Source organism: Vipera ursinii (genome assembly GCF_947247035.1).
Source record: "Vipera ursinii genome assembly, chromosome: 5".
Taxonomy (NCBI): Eukaryota; Metazoa; Chordata; class Lepidosauria; order Squamata; family Viperidae; genus Vipera; species Vipera ursinii.
Window position 1 is genome coordinate 45780246 of NC_139518.1, and position 16703 is coordinate 45796948.

Sequence of the window (16703 nt, forward strand, 5' to 3'; positions counted from 1 at the left end):
TGGAAGATCTAGTGAGAGTGGACTTGAACTCTGGTATTCCCAACCCTAGTTTGAAACTTTAAATACAACAACATTCCCAATAATTATTTTATGGGTTGTAATATAATGAACCGTTAGTGTTCTCTCTTGTGCTTTCTTTTTTGGTTAGGTAGCCAAATCTATGAATAAGCAGTGTGATGTGGTTTTTAGTTCATCTGTATACAGTAGAGCAGGCATGTGTCAAACCCGTGACATTATGCGATGTATCGGAACTTTTCCCCCATTGCCGGCAATGGGGTGAGCACAGTTTCAGTATGATGCATCTGGCCCGCGGGCTGGCAGTGTGACATGCCTGTCATAGAGCAAAGGGCAAAGAGTAGGCACTATGTAAGAATATAGATGAAGAAGAATACTCAAGCAAATAACCAGAGAAATGTAGTTGAGCTGTTACCATATTACTGAAGGACAGCGTTGAAATGGTTACGGTTTCTTTGCTGGACCCAGTTCTATAGCTCTTTATGCAGGTGCTGGCTATAAAAACTCTCAATTGTTTCTAACCCTGCTGGTCTTGAAATTCTAAAAATGTTTACATTTAGTAAGGTTTCTGCATAATTAAACATAAGAAACACTTGACTTTGTAGTCCAAGGACAAACAGAGAGGAAGTTTTGAGTTCCTTTGGTTTTCTATCATAAAGCCATGCAAAATATTTTGAATTTTATTTGAACTATTTTTGAATTGGAGCTATTTTTTAACCATAGAATTCTATATAGATGTGCCATTGTTGCTTACTTTTCCGATTTCTCAGGTCTGAAAAACTTTGTCATAACAGAAATGGATTGAACATCAGATTTACCTACCCTGTCCTACTTATTTGCCAGGCTGGTTCTTTCTAAACTCAGGGTATGGAATCATTGAAAGCCCCAGAAGAGAGCACGAGGAAAAATACTAGAAAACTCTGTCCCACAAGCTCTTGCCACATGTAACCTATGTGGAAGTCTAAATACATTCCCTTCCATTATTTTCAGTAGAAGGGAAATGCTTTCTTTAGGGCCAGGACAAGGTTGAAAAAGAAGTACATTATTTCTTCACCATTTTTGTATTTCTGAGAAAGTTAAATAACTTGGTATCAAAAGGACTCAGATTTTAAGTCACAATATTCCAAAAAGATCTTACTGCATTCTTTATATATAAAAAAATGAAAAAAAAATCATGATGTAACTGAGACTTTTCAAGAATCTTAGTAACAAAATGAACACTCCATATTCATGTTTTTGTACAGGTTAACTATATGAAGGAAAATATTTTATGTGAAATAGTTGAATAGGTAAGAATAAAGATTCCCTATCTGCTCTGTTTTCACAGGTAGGCAGGTGGCCCACAGTGGAGCCAAAACAAGTGTGGTTGATGTACCTCTAATTGCACCATCCTCTTTAAATTCTACCACGGTGGTTACCACTGTATATCAAGAGCCCCTCATGAGTCAAGGAGGTGCCCTAAGCAATGAGTCACAGACTCTAGTGAAAGAGGAGGAAGAGAAGAAGCAGTTAGATGAGGAACCAATGGATATGGTGGTGGAAAAGCAAGAGGATGCTGACAAGAATATCAGCCAAATATTGACTGACATCTCTGAAGCAAAAATGTCAGAAGAGTTAAAACCAATGGATACTGATAAAGAGAGCATAGTGGAATCAAAATCCCCAGAGATGTCGATGCAGGAGGACTGTGGTAGTGATATTGCCCCAATGCAGACAGATGAGCAGATTAACAAGGAACAGTTTGTGCCTGGTCCCAATGAGAAGCCATTATATGCTATTGAACCGGTGACTCTAGAAGATCTACAGCTACTTGCAGATTTGTTCTATTTGCCCTATGAACATGGACCTAAAGGGGCTCAAATGTTACGGGAATTCCAGTGGCTCAGAGCAAACAGCAGTGTTGTCAGTGTGAATTGCAAAGGAAAAGATTCTGAAAAAGTGAGTGACTCTTATATTATCTTTTAGTATTATAGATGACACAATAACAAAAAAAATACTAAGGAAACTTCTGGGATAAACTTAATGTAAAAAAAACATTGAGGAAAATGTGCCTGCAGACAGTTGGATATTCATTTCCTTGTCCTGTAATTCTTAACCTGTTACTCTCTAGTTACATTGAGCCTACAAGTCCCAGAATTCTCTGCTATTAATGTCCAGTTCCAAACAAATATGTCCAGTTAGGAAAGCCTACACTATAGAGTTTGTCACACTTTGCATGAATTGCCAACTCCTTGGTTAACTGTTCATAGGTATGGAAGAGATAGATGAATTTTGGATGAATCTTTTTTGGCAGGAGGGAAGCAAAGTGGATAGAATTAAGAACAGGTGATCAAAATTGAGCCCAAAATTTCCATTGCTAAGCAAGACAGTTGTTAAATGTGTTGTGCCCCATTTTATGACCTTTTTACCACAGTTGTTAAATGAATCGTGGTTAAGCAAATCTGGCTTCCTCTATTGACTTTGTTTGTCAGAAGCTTGCTGGGAAGGTTAAAAATGGTGATCCTAGTGCAGCTGTCATAAATACACGCCAGTTGCCAAGCACTTGAATTTTAATCCCATTACAGGGATGCTGCAACAGTTGTAAATGTGAAAACCAGTCATGAGTCACTTTTTTCAGTGCAGTTGTAACTTCGAACGGTTACTAGATGAATGGTTGTAAATTGAGGACTACATGTATGTGTGTGTGTATTTAACTGCTCGATAAAAATGGAATATAAATAACGAATGAATTCTATTAGATTGAAGAATGGCGTGGTCGAGCAGAAAAATTTGAAGAGATGTGTAGCTTGGTGATGGGAATGTTCACTCGTCTTTCCAACTGTGCCAACCGGACAATCCTTTATGACATGTACTCCTACGTCTGGGACATCAAGAGCATCATGTCAATGGTGAAATCTTTTGTGCAGTGGCTAGGTATGTTCTTTAGGAACCAATTATAGTGGCAACTGGCATATATGTTTGTCTTCAATTAGCCCACGGGAAAAAGAGAATGTCAAATATTTTCATATTGGGATCATGTTGTACTTAAACTGCTTCTGTTTTTGTGCATTATTTTGTGGTTTAATATTAAACTGGTAAAAAAAAAAAAAGCACAAGTGAACTTACACCGAATAGCTCTTGATTTATATATATTTTTTTCCTTGGGCTAATTAATCTGAAAGTTTTATCTCTGAAATATGAGTGTTGACGCAGACTGAATGCACACTGGACTACATTATTTAGAATTTTCAGGCTTATAGCAGAATTGGAAATGACACTATGAAATGTGACCATACCTCAGCTACCTGCTGCTTGCTCTGTTTCAATAATGTTATTGCTGTCTTCAACAGAACAGTTGCAGATGTGACCTTTCACTGGGCTTGGCCAAGAGGGAGCCGAGCTTTGTAGCCTTTCTCTGCGCATGCGAGCTTTAGCATAAGGCTATTCTGGTGCAAAAGTGATTTGCTTTGACACTTGCAAGGAGCCTAATTTTGGGCAAGGGTAAGAAATTACAGAGCTCTGGAGTCTGCTTTTATGCTGGACCGGTGGTTTCTGAAGCCAAAACCAAGAGCTATTTTTTTTTTGTCTGCAGCTTTTTAAAAATTAAAATATTTTTGGGAATAGCACCAGCATGGCCTGGGTTCCTCTAGTGACCTCATTTCACTTTCAGGTTTCAATCCAGCTGTAAGGAAATACGCTGTGGACTTGTTTGATGTGCACAGCAGGCAGCAAAACTGATGGTTTCTTGTCACCATTTCTGTAGTAGTCACAAATATCTTCCTTCATAAGCTCACTGCTCTGTATTGGATCAGCCTACAGTTCTTGGATCACGTAAGTCATTAAGATTATATAAATAGTTGCATAAAATAGAATCTTGGGTTGAAGCTTAAGATAGCCAACATTTTTGAGCTTTTAGTGTGTAGAATTTTTGCAGTGGCAGTAATTTTTCCCAGATGAAAAAGGGAATCATTCAGATTTAGAGCATTATAGTAGCACACATTGTGTCCAGCTGCTCTATATGTTTTTATGAAGAATTTGACTTACTTTGCTTCCATGTTCCCCTTGGATTAGGTTTAGAGATTATATGTAATTTCCAAGAAAAGAACAAGAAAATAGCATTAAGCAATCCTTATTGCCTTCAAAATATTTTTTCTATCATAAAGACAAAAAGATATAGAAATTAGAAATAGTTACACAGTGGATAAATAAAGTTATTCTCTGACAATTCTTTAAACATTGTCAGCTAACTTGCTAAGGCAAAAACAGCACTGCATGGATATGTAGGTTAAGATTGTGATTTTAAGCTAAAACGTCTCTGCAATTACTTTACTGAAATTCAGTGACAAACTAACCCAAGTCAAAAGATTAGGCTTGTTAAACAGAAGATAAAAGCTAAATTTGTTTTATAAAGATAACAGGGACCCAATGTAAGGGACTAGAAATATAAAATTTCCATATGATAGAATTGTACAGAGTAAGCAAACTAAATTGACAAACCTATGCTGCTCATACCATGCTGTGTAATAAGTAAAAACACAGGCACACAGCAAGTCATGGTATTCCTATGCAACATAGAAATAGTGGCATTGTTTTCATAGGGTAGAAACTGAAGTAGAAATCAATGGATTGAGCATAGGATTCCAAAATACAAGGTAATATTATTTGAAGTAACTGAATAATAACGTATTACCTTCTGAATAAAAGATGCTGGGAACCTATGTGGGCATTAAAATCAAGACTAAAGTTACCTAGCAGTAATTTTCTTAATGAACTAAGTATGTCATTCTATTTTACTGCGGAGATAAACCAGACAGAACTGTAATAGTAAGTAAAATAGGTTCTCAAACTACTAATTGATCCTTGGGGGAAAAAATTAAAATAAATAAAATCCACTAGAATCTACATTATTTTATATTTTAGCTATACAGGTTGCTCCACTTGGTGCTCTCTTGACAGTAATTGATCACCAATTTTGTACATTTCATGTTCTACTCTACACTTTACCCATACGAGGGGATAACTAAATAAATAAAATACTAAACTGCAATGTAGAAAAACTTAGATCGGAACAGTATCAGTGAACATTCAAATGCTTAGTGGTCCACTGAAGGCTGATTTTCTTACTTTTTCTTGCAATCCAGCTAGCATTCAGTTTATATAACTAGCGTAGATAATTCTACTATGGATTACTAATGCCTTCTACTGTCTTCTTCCCCAATGTGTGCAGATGGGAGAATCTTCAGCACAAGTGTCTACTGCTATTGGATGGACCACGCCAGATGCTTTCAGCGTGTCGTGATTAATAAATTTAAGATGGGAAAGTTCTGATTGTGAGGCAGCTCAGATTATTAGGGTTGTAGGCATGGGCTGAAGTCACATTTGCGCAGCGACTTAGGCATTAACTCTTGATTTTCATTCATACAGCTCTTCATTCATGCAGCTCTATAAAATGTACAATAGTTGGAAGTGCTAGTTACAGTGTAATCTCAAAGGAGAAGTATTTCAAGTTACCTGTGAAGGGGTTCTGTATAAAGTCTCCATATATGAGAGACTAGCAAATAGAAGCAGTTAAAGCTCAAACTGGGCTCTTTGGGTCACTTCAAGCTTGCTGTGTTAAAGGCTTGCTTTTATAATTTGAAACCAAGGAACAATATCTAGCTTGATTCGCTTTGAGACTGCCTGGCTAGCATGATGTGTGTGACTACTGATCTGAGATTGTTACTTGAACAGGAAGTAGATCGCTGTCCACAAGAAGAAACAAACTTGCGCAGCTTATCTTATCAGAAAACTAGATGGGTGATATACTCTTCACATCATTTATTTATCTCCTTTTTAAGAGCTTAATTATACTGATTGGTTTTCTAATGTCTTCAACAGAATTTTCCTCAGAATTGAGTCACAGTTTAAAATTTATAGCTTCATCCTTAATTGTGCCAAAAATTTAAAGGCATATGGTAAGGCTGGCTGTCAGACATTATACCATTTCTAATATAATTGTGGAATAACTGTAACTGAAGCCATTGTTGCCTTTCTTGGTAATGAAGCATAATGCTGTGTGGTTGAGAAGTAGATAATATTGGTTTCTAATCTCTGAAGAAGAGGCTTTTGTTCTGCATAGCTGTTTGGGCTATATTATTGCATACCAGACCTAGTTTTCTGGCAAGATTCAAACCATATGAACATGTGACTTCAGACAGGTCCAAGTATTTTTAAAGGGCTGTGGTAATGGCTAGTAACTGTACGTCCCTTACTGGGTGAAACTAGACTTTTGTTTCCTTATGTGTTGTATATTTCGTGTGCCTGTATCAAATGGAGAATCTTAGCAGCTTTTAGCAGTAGTAGACTGTCTGCGCTCTAAAGCTATCATTGTAACATTCTTTTGATTTTACTAATAAAGAACACAAGCGCCTTATGATTAGGAAGCTATGTACTGTGCAACATTATTACAGCCAAGCAAGCTCTTGGATAATAGCTCAGTTAGAGAGCTTTTCCCACAAATATGTGTTAGCTTGTTGGACATTTTAGTATCTCAGGACAATCCCCCTTCTCGTAACATTCTCCGCTTGGATCTGATCTCCACAGGGTGTCGTAGTCAATCTTCAGCACAGTTCTTAAGTGGAGACCAAGAACCCTGGGCCTTTAGAGGTGGTCTAGCAGGAGAGTTCCAGGTATCAATATGAATTCACAACTGAATGACATTGTCTTTGTTTGAGAATTCTTTTTTTTTCTTTCTTTTTTTTTTGCGCGTCGGAGGGCTGGAAGGCTTGGTCTGCCGAAGGCTTTCTGGTTCAAAACCCAAACCTGATAGGTTGTTTTAAAATAATTTTCCTCCCATTTCTACAGTAATATCCCAAGGAGATGCTGCCATTCCCACGCGCATGCGAAGCGCAGCGGCTTTAGTTGTACATTTCACATTGTTTCTTTGCAGGTCGCACAGCGTTTTTATCTGCGCCCGCAATTGCACAATGCGCGCCTGCTTGTCTTCCAATGAGAACTCTATGAGCAAAAAAGATTGTGATGTAGTTAAGAACTCTTTTCAAAGCAAAGATTGGTTGCATTCTTGACGAATCAATTGGAAAATCAGTTTTAAAAGTTGGGGGTTTTTTTCCTGTGTTTGAATTTGCTCATGGACTTTTCAGGGCCTTACTTTCTTCCCCCTCACAGGTGCTCTCTGCGCACAGCCAATTGAGTCAGCACGTTGCTTTGGGTTAGTGTCTCTGGCCAGTTAACCCTCTTCAGACCAAACCTTTCCTCCTGACACATGGCTATCTTATGCTGAGAACATAGATGAGATTTGGCAAGATAATACTAAAGCAAAAAATGAGTTTAATGTTAAGTGCTGTAACAGTTGTGTATCTTAGACTTCTATTCAGATAAAATGGTCCTTACGTTTGTAAAGCCTGCAAAACCCTATCTTCCTCTGGGGTGCCTGCAATACCAAAAGTTATCTTGGGAGTCTGCAGTGCGCACCCAAGAATGTATTGTCTCTTGCTTCTCACTTACATTAACTTTTTATTTTCACAGCGTTTGCTGCCTATTGAAGGAGCAAATGACCTCTTCTTTCAGCCGCCTCCTCTGACTCCTACTTCCAAAATCTACACCATCAGGCCCTATTTTCCTAAAGATGAGGTAACCTAAATTCTTTCGTGGTCTTACGAAAACTCGATTTTTGAGAGAACATCTTAATCTAGGCAACTGTTCACTTTTTCCAGAGTCCCTTGAATGCCTAGAAAATGTATGGCTTGGATAGAAAAGGTTGTTATTGAAGTAAGATTAAATGATTCACTCCAGGTTCATTGTAAATAACATGCAGTCCTGGCATTTTATTTATGCCAAAAAAATTTCCCAAATTGTAGAATATAGTTAGTTTGCTGCTGTTATTTCTAAAATAAATTGTAAGTAATACTTTGGCTGATTGCCTTCATAATACACCTCAGTCAGAACTTCACATATCCTTGATACTTTGAAAACAAAGTCTGAACGTTTTTAATTTTGAGTTTTGTAATGCCAATTCAAATCAAAGAAGGTGGAAGACTAATGTACATCAATATCCTTTCAATTCTGTCCAGTGAATTTCAATGCTGAGTGGAGTTTTCAAGAGTAATTTTTTTATATAAATCCAACTTAATTTATATTACATTCTATTGTCAGTAGTTGCAATATCTTTGAAACATGAATTGCTACAGAACCATGACTAATAAATGAGCATGTCTGTTTCATATTGGAATAGTATGACTCCCAAAGAAAAACAACATGCTGTCACAGAGTTTAAGTATATTTTTATGTACTGTGTCTTTAGGCATCAGTGTACAAGATTTGTAGAGAAATGTACGATGATGGAACTGATCAGCCTTTTCATAGTCAACCAGATCTAATTGGAGACAAGTATGTATTATTTTGACAGAAATTTGATTTTATTGGGTGTATATTTTGTTTGTACAGCATTGTATACCTATTCCTATCAAAAACTGTAATACAATTCATTGTATATTACATTTGTGCATTGTGACATTTTTGTAGTTTTCATAGCTATGGTGACACGGGGTTAACTAATTATTGGTCATACATTACAAATGTTTAAGATTCTTGTTTCTGAAAGCAACTAAAAATCTCAGAGAAAAAGCCCTAAAATAGTATCTGACTATTAAATACCTACGGAGTTAGAAGCAAACAAAATTTTTATAGCATGAACTATGAATATAATATAAATTTCTCCTGAAATTTAACTTCTGAAGATAACTTCTCCTGAAGTTAATAAACTTTGGATGACTTTCAAAGCTTAATACTGCAGTTAACTTAGAGAGAACTATTTACTACACATTGCTAAGTTGAGGTAGGGATATATAGTCATTATAGGGTTGTATACAATGTTCCTTGCATGGAGCAACTAGTTTCAGGTGGCCTATGCCTGGATTGATGCCTGGATATTTTTATTTTTATTTATTTATTTTAATTCCATTTATATCCCGCCCTTCTCCGAAGACTCAGGGCGGCTTACAAGCTTAGCAGTAGCCTTCATTCTATGTATATGCCTGCTTATTAGGGCTTTCACACACACCCCAAGCGGCATTATTACAAAGTCAGCTTAATTGCCCCCAACAATCTGGGTCCTCATTTTACCTACCTCGGAAGGATGGAAGGCTGAGTCCATATTCCATACAGAAGCATTTTGGGGTTGGAAGAGAAGGATATAGGTAAGATTGTCAGCTATGGTTAAAGGGTGATGATAAAGGAAAGTGTTGGGAATCAGGAAGGAGTGTGCAATTTGGTTGGATATACCAACCTAGAATTCAAGAGTGTCACTAAGAAAACATGGGGAACGAAAGCTGCTGGAAAGATAGGTAGATGAACCTGTGCATGTGGCATACAGAAGGGAGTGGGAGAAAGGGTCTTAATAACAAAGAAAGATTCGTATTAAATAAGTTTGATTTCTGAAATATAACCATACAGAGTTGTTTCATTATTAAGTATTTGGCTTAAGTAGGATTATTAGTTTTAGTCCCTAACCTGGAACATTTGAGATTTCTCTCAGCTAACATCTATTGCTTTGTTATTTTTCTGCTGAATTCTTTTCTTCAAGTGGAATGTCTTGCTAGGGTGGTATGCATATCTTGCAGTTATAATTGTTCAAATCTTCTGTCACTGTTCCATGTCAGGGACTTAATATTAGAATGTTGAGATCAACAAATGCTGGTACAAAAGGCAGATATTTTATAAAAATTCACTCTTCAGAAATTTCTTTCACATTAGTATTATAATTTAGGGGAAACAGATTGTAGTGCTATTCTTTAGTAGATCTAGCTTTACTGTTTTACTTGTCCTTTCCCTTTTCATGCTTGATCTAGAGTTTCCAGTTTAAGAAATGACTAGTTCAGATCTCTTTTCTTACTATCTAAGGCAGCTTTTTCCGAATGCTCTTTCAATCCACTTTGGCATGTATTTTCCTGAACTGATATGGCCTCATCTTCTCTTTTTGCCATTACCTCTACAGTTTTTTCAAAATTTCCCATAAGGTATTACCAGATACTTTAAGTTTTTAAATATGCAGTTTCATTAGAAAGCATAGCACATATCCTACTAGCCTTTAATCATACAGTAACAGAATGTTTTTGGTTTGAAGGCGTTGTGTAATGTGCACAGGTTTTACTAATTTCATTCATTAATCCAGATCTTCCACATTTTGTTCTCATGCATTATATCAGTGGTTTTGCTTTTCTGTGGATGTATTTTGCGGCTGTTGTCTATTATTTAATTTAGTTTTTGTGATTTTAAGTTTTTGTTGCTTTTGGTCTCATTCACTATTCCTTTCCTCTCAGGTTGGTGGGTGGCTTGCTTTCTCTGAGTCCAGATTACTGCTTTGTTCTGGAAGATGAAGATGGCATCTGTGGTTATGCACTGGGTACTGTTGATGTAACCCCTTTCATTAAGAAATGTAAAATTGCCTGGATTCCTTTCATGCAGGAGAAATATAGCAAGCCAAGTGGCGATAAGGAACTATCAGAGGCTGAGGTTAGTCATGCCAGTTTATGTATGATTTGAACAAGTAATATGAGTACATGTTTCAGTTCTACTTTAGTGGGAACAATTTATTCAGGTCCTTTCCAATGTTAAATTTTAGACTTACAAAGTTTATTAATGCATATGATAAAAGGTTACTACCATGTTCCTCCGAAAATAAGACCCACCCCCAAAATACGCCCTAGCTTGATATTTTGGGGTGGGCCTAATATAAGCCCTGACCCAAAAATAAGCCCAGGGGGATGGGCGTGGCTAGCACAAGAGGCAGTGAGCGTGCGGGAGCCGACAGTGTTCAGCAGCCTTGGCACATTGCAAGTATGTCCGAGCACAAAGGAGGTAGGCAATTCTGGTGCAGCCAAACCTAGAAATGGTGAGATGGAGTGGGTGGCACTTTGGGATCACCTTCCCCCCGCCCCCCCTTGTGCTTTTGCCTCTGCCTGCTGCCAGAGCCGCCCCGCAAGCCTCCCACAAGCCAGAGGGCTGCACAGCACATCCAGATTGCCTGCCACCCCCTGTGCCTCTGGCTCCCCCCCACACTTTTTGCCCAGAGGCTGTTGGCTGTTTTGCTTATTAGCTCCGTTTCAAAGCGCCCCATTTGCAAGCAGACAAGGCTTCCAAACTTTCTCTGGGTGAAAAGTGTTTGGGTGCCTAAGGGGCACTTGGGAATGGAGCAAATCGCTCTGTTTCCAAGTGCCCCTATAGGTGCCCAAACACTTTTTTCCCAGATGGAAAAATGACGGAGACTGGAAGCTTTGCCTGCTTGCAAATGGGGCGCTTTGAAATGGAGCGATTAGGAAATAGGTGAAGCTTCCAGTCTCCCGTCATTTCTCCATTCGGACAAAAAGTCTGTCTGCCCTGGGAAGCCCTCGTAAGCCATTGTGGCTGCAGGCAAACAGATGGAGGGAGAAGGCGGCCGGCCGCAAAATAAGACGTCCCCTGAAAATAATGGTTCTCTTGGTCTAAAAAAGAATATAAGACCCCACGGTATAAATTAATTTAGCTCTTTGCCTCAAAAACCTTTATTTTTTTATTTATAGATATGTATATATGTATATGTATGTATATGTGTGTGTATGTATGTATGTGTGTGTGTGTGTGTATCTTCAGTTCACTGTTTGAATTTGAATTGAAGAGGTTGGATTTCATTCTTAAAAATTTCCTTGAATTATTGTTTGTCATAGCAACCATTTTTATAGGTATATGTAACGTTTTGAGTGGCCCAGGAAGAAATAATTCAGCATGAGGGGAAATGGAGAAAAAGCCAAGGGCTGATGGCTGTAGGGAGGCACAGGGAAAATGGGAACTCTAGTGGAACACAGTTGGTCCTCAATTTATAACAATTTGTTTAATGATTGTTCGAAGTTACAGTGGCATCGAAAAGAGTGACATATGACCAGTGTTCGCACCTCCAACCATTGCAGCATTCCATGGTCGCATGATCAAACTTTGGGCACTTGGCCAAATACAACTGGCTTGTATTTATGACAATTGCACTATCCTGGGGTCATGTGATCACCAACCTTCTCAGCCGGCTTCAAACAAGCAAAGTCAGTGGGGAAAGCCAAATTTGTTTAGTGTACGATACACTTAACAACTGCAGTAACTCACTCAGCAACTGTGACAAAAAGTCATCGAATGGGACAAAACTCACTTAATTGCCTTGTTTGACAACAAACTTTGGGCTCAATTTTGGTCGTAAATTGAGGACTACCTGTATGCTATGCTGGGAGTACTAAGAGAAGTCAGTATATGCACCTGCATTGCCCTATTTCCTCCTGAATTTTGTTTGTATTTGTATATTACAGAAAATCATGCTGAGCTTTCATGAAGAGCAAGAACTTCTGCCAGAAACATTCCTTGCCAACTTCCCATCACTGATAAAGATGGATATTCATAAAAAAGTGACAGATCCAAGTGTCGCTAAAAGCATGATGGCCTGTCTGCTGTCCTCTCTCAAGGCAAATGGTAAACTGCTGTTGTTGCATTTCAGGTTACTGAGGTATTAAGAGCAGTAACTGCATCCTGCAGTTCAGGAAAAGTCATAACTTTACACACTTAAATATCAGGTAGGGAATGTAAATAACCAGGAATGTGCAAACCATATCCCTTGCTTATTGATACTTTCAGCACAGAATAAAGTGGTCAGATTTGTAATCTAGGAGTGATATGTAATATTCATGTTTAAATTATCATAGTGAGTTTCACATGAAACTATTTTCCAGAAATGTTTAGAAATAGCAAGAATTCAGTAGTTTATTTTCTTACTTGATGCTTGCCTTCAGTAACATGAGGAAGACTTATTATTGTGTGCCTTTCCATCACATTATCTTAAAATCTATCTTGGAAAGCCTCCTTCTGCATCTGAGGTTCTAAGAGATTATCAAGAGAGGGTCGGTGGTTACAATGTTCACGTGGAACAGTGTTCCCAGTTTACTTAGGTATCTTGGTTCAGGTGGACTTTTAGCTACTTAACTTCCTTTGGAGTTGTAAAAGAGCCTTGGTGGAGCAGTGGGCTAATGCCTCCTTAAGTAACACCAGCTGCCTGCAATTAGTGCAGGTTCGCATCCCACCAGGCTCAAGGTTGACTCAGCCTTCCATCCTTCCGAGGTAGGTAAAATGAGGACCCAGATTGTTGGGGGCAATTAAGCTGACTTTGTAATAATGCCGCTTGGGGGGTGGGTGAAAGCCCTAATAAGCAGGCATATACATAGAATGAAGGCTACTGCTAAGCTTGTAAGCCGCCCTGAGTCTTCAGAGAAGGGCGGGATATAAATGGAATTTAAAAAAAAATACTAAAAAGCACCTGTCAGTAATATTGCCAGTGAGCTCTTGGAAGTTTTGTTCTTACTGACCTTTTGTCAGAAACCATTGCAATGGAATAAATTGCATATTATGTTTCCATTCACAAATATTGACATCTCTAATATGTAACGATCTAGAGTTGAATCATTGCTGATACTAAAGCATGATAATTTATGCATTATGCATTTCCTTTGGATTACCAGTTCTTTTAATATATATAAAAAAGAAACAAAAAGCCCAAAGAGGCTATCGGGAACACACACACATAATAGCCAATGCAAGGATTTGGGGATTAAATACAGAAAACCAGTTAAAGCTAGTTCCATATGCCCAAGACGTTTGAACTTTTATGTTTTACAGAAAACCCTGAAAAATGTTCTAGAGCAGTTTATAAGAGCTCCAGGCATGCTTGAAGTGACTTTCTGGATGCTTGGCAATTTCATGAAGACTGAAAAACGTTTTATCATTCTGCTGTGCGTGATTGGAATTTTGATCAAACTATAGCACTGAATGTAAAATGATCTACGCTGTTCTGTGTTCAGTCACCAGTCTAGAATCTCCCTGCTTCTACTCCCTGACCCAACGTCTTCGTTTGATTTTATTCATTTGCAAATCTCTTGTTTCCTTTTTTTTTTTTTTTTAGGTTCTCGTGGGGCTTTCTGTGAGGTGAGACCAGATGATAAAAGAATCCTGGAATTTTACAGCAAACTGGGATGCTTTGAAATAGCTAAAATGGAAGGTTTTCCAAAAGATGTTGTTATCCTTGGAAGAAGTTTGTAAGGGATTTTTTTTTTTTTAGTGAGCACGTTGAGACTGGAGCCAGCTAACAGTTGGAGAGTAGTGAGCCTGAGTTTTGTTACTGTCTGCCCTTTCAATGGCAGAAGTCAGCTGGCCTGACAGGAAAGAACCACCCATTATTACACTCTCCTGTATTCTGCTGAAAACAGTTTGAAGAACGCTTACTGGTCATCATTTCCTGGTCTTACACAAAGTTCCAAGGGATACTGCATAGCTTCAGGAAAAGCTTCACAAGAATTCTCAAAGAAGGATTGGGGGCTTTTCCATCTCTGTATGCAGCAGAAAGGTCAACTCCTTTTTATAGTGAAGTGGGATGCAACATGGAAGTGGGATCTTGTATAGAGAAACATAGGGTACCTGTGCAGGTCATTTTATGAAAGGTGAATGATAACTCATTGTCGTGTTGGCTGTTTTGCTTATTAGTAAGGAAATGGCCAGCTCCTCTGAAGAAAATTGATTAAGCTTTGTGCTTTGTAGGGATAAATTGTCCATTTGTCTATGGGGTCACTCAGTGGCAGAAATGTAAATTTCAGTGTGTAAATATATACATATATAGATATATATAAACTTGCTTAATGCTGATGCTTTGTGTTTAATTGTTTTTGTAATTATTTTGCTTTCCAAAGCAAAGTGTAATTATTCTGAGACAGCACCTTCAATTTCAAAAAACAAACAAGAGGCTCAGGCTTACATTATTTCTGGTCTAGTCTGCTATGTTTCATGTCCTTTACTATAATGCCAGTTTGAAAGCTTTTTAAAAGTGCTGATCTAGAGGGATTGATCCTTTAGAGAATGAATTTTCAGTAAATGGGTAAATATTGCTACCAAGAAAATAAAAACTTACTGACAGTAACTCTAGTGATTGCTACTGAGTTGTTCAGCTGTGCTCAATACGTGGATGGACAAATATTACAACCTCAGTTCCCCATTCTTCCCTGTACAGTCTCATTAAATCAGGGTCTTTTAAGTCATACATATTTGTTACAGACTTCTGGGGGGGGATAACAAATAGCACATTTTATAATTATTTAATTATTACCTAATATTAATATTACTGCCTGTTCCAAACATTTAAGGTTTTTACTGCAATCTGAAATGGAGTTGTAGGAGGGATGATGGATGCACTCTTTTGTTCTAAAAAGCTGTTAGCCAACATAATGCTTCGTTATTTTCACCTACTACAATAAACTATTTTTCCTTTGAAACTATATCTTTTTAGTAAAGATAGAAATTGGACCGATCTTATGGTTTGTTTTTTAAATGAAATTCCATACACTTTTTAACTGGCATTTTACTGCCATTTTAATTTGCACCCATTTCATAGAAGCTAGTGTTTGGCCTTGGTTATATTTGCTTATTGATATTTGATTTTCACTGAATGAAAAGCAGAACATTTCAGCTGCAGCAAATACATTTCATTTGAGGAGCAAAACCATGGACAAAAGGACTTTCATGTTTTTTAATGCTTTTCAGTGAATGTTAAACAGCCATTTCATTTGGTTTTAACTAGGCACCGTGTGTGTATTCAGTAGTTGGAATTATTGCAATTGGGGGGGGGGCATCTGGATTTTTATACTGTTAAATATAAATTTATCACTGTTATAAGTTAATTGTGTGCATCATGAAAGTTTGAGTCAGTCACTTGCTCTGAGTGTATCAAGTATAGCACTGACACAACTTTCAGAGACGGTATTAGTTTTCATTGCATACAGTTGGAATGCAACTTTCATGACTGTTTAGATCTGCTGTATCTGTAACAAAACAACAGACTGTAAAATTGTATTTGGAAACCATGTGAAAAATAGAATAAATTGCAAAGTCAATGTAAAGGCATGTTTTGGTATAATGTTAGAGAATGAGGAAAATTAGAGGAGAGAAATAATTTTCCTGTGTTTTATAACTGTCTAATGATTGTATGGTAGCAATGAATAGTTCATATTTTGGCTCCACTTTGCAGGTTTGGATATAGCAAATCTGCCTCTTGTGTTCATTTCTCTTGGGCGTGCTGTTCTGTAAATACAGATGAACATTACTGAAGGCTACTGAAGTAGGTGTTTATTCTTATTGAGATTTCACAAATAATATCTTCTAATTTAAAAGAGAATAGTAACTCCAGGTAATAATTGTCAAGACCACTGCTCACAGCACACCTCCAAAGTCCTAAGAAACTTCCAAGGATCCATCAATTAGTAATTTTCAATGTGACGGAATGAAAAATGAGAGTAAAATGTCATCTGTTTTATTAATTAAATGAAAGTGAATTCTACTTTTCCTTTGCTCCAAATAATATGGACCCTGGTCTGCCGATAGGAGAAAATATTGTAGTTTAGGATTGAGCTGTGGGGTCCTTGGTGCTCTTTGAGCTTGGTTGCTTTCTTGCAGACTTTTCATTACCAAACTAGGTAACATCATCAGTGCTAATAGTGATGATATCTAGTTTGGTAATGAAATGTCTGCAAGAAAACAACCAAGCTCAGGGACCCTAGTAGTCAAAACCTAACCGTAACTGTATTGAAGTTTATATTTTGCTCAATAGTTCTAGATAGCAGAAAGAAAAATAAAGGAGGTGGGGGAAGCTGTGTAGGGACTTA

At 37.6% G+C, this 16703-nt stretch overlaps 1 protein-coding gene across 7 annotated transcripts in view; it reads left to right on the plus strand.

Annotated features, from left to right (window-relative positions):
• The window catches only part of OGA (O-GlcNAcase), a 38100-nt gene that overhangs the window by 16854 nt on the left and 4543 nt on the right, over positions 1 to 16703 (plus strand). For 3 of the 7 annotated variants that reach the window (XM_083363626.1, XM_083363629.1, XM_083363630.1), the window contains 8 exons: positions 1343 to 1953; positions 2754 to 2928; positions 6577 to 6662; positions 7519 to 7623; positions 8294 to 8379; positions 10311 to 10503; positions 12318 to 12477; positions 13958 to 16378. In XM_083363626.1, the coding sequence (XP_083219752.1) occupies positions 1343 to 1953; positions 2754 to 2928; positions 6577 to 6662; positions 7519 to 7623; positions 8294 to 8379; positions 10311 to 10503; positions 12318 to 12477; positions 13958 to 14094 (1553 nt within the window). In that variant the 3' untranslated portion in view covers positions 14095 to 16378. Of the gene's footprint in view, positions 1 to 1342; positions 1954 to 2753; positions 2929 to 6576; positions 6663 to 7518; positions 7624 to 8293; positions 8380 to 10310; positions 10504 to 12317; positions 12478 to 13957; positions 16379 to 16703 lie in introns of those variants that run through there. The other 4 variants (XR_014492649.1, XM_083363628.1, XR_014492650.1 and 1 more) reach the window with 4 other exon arrangements.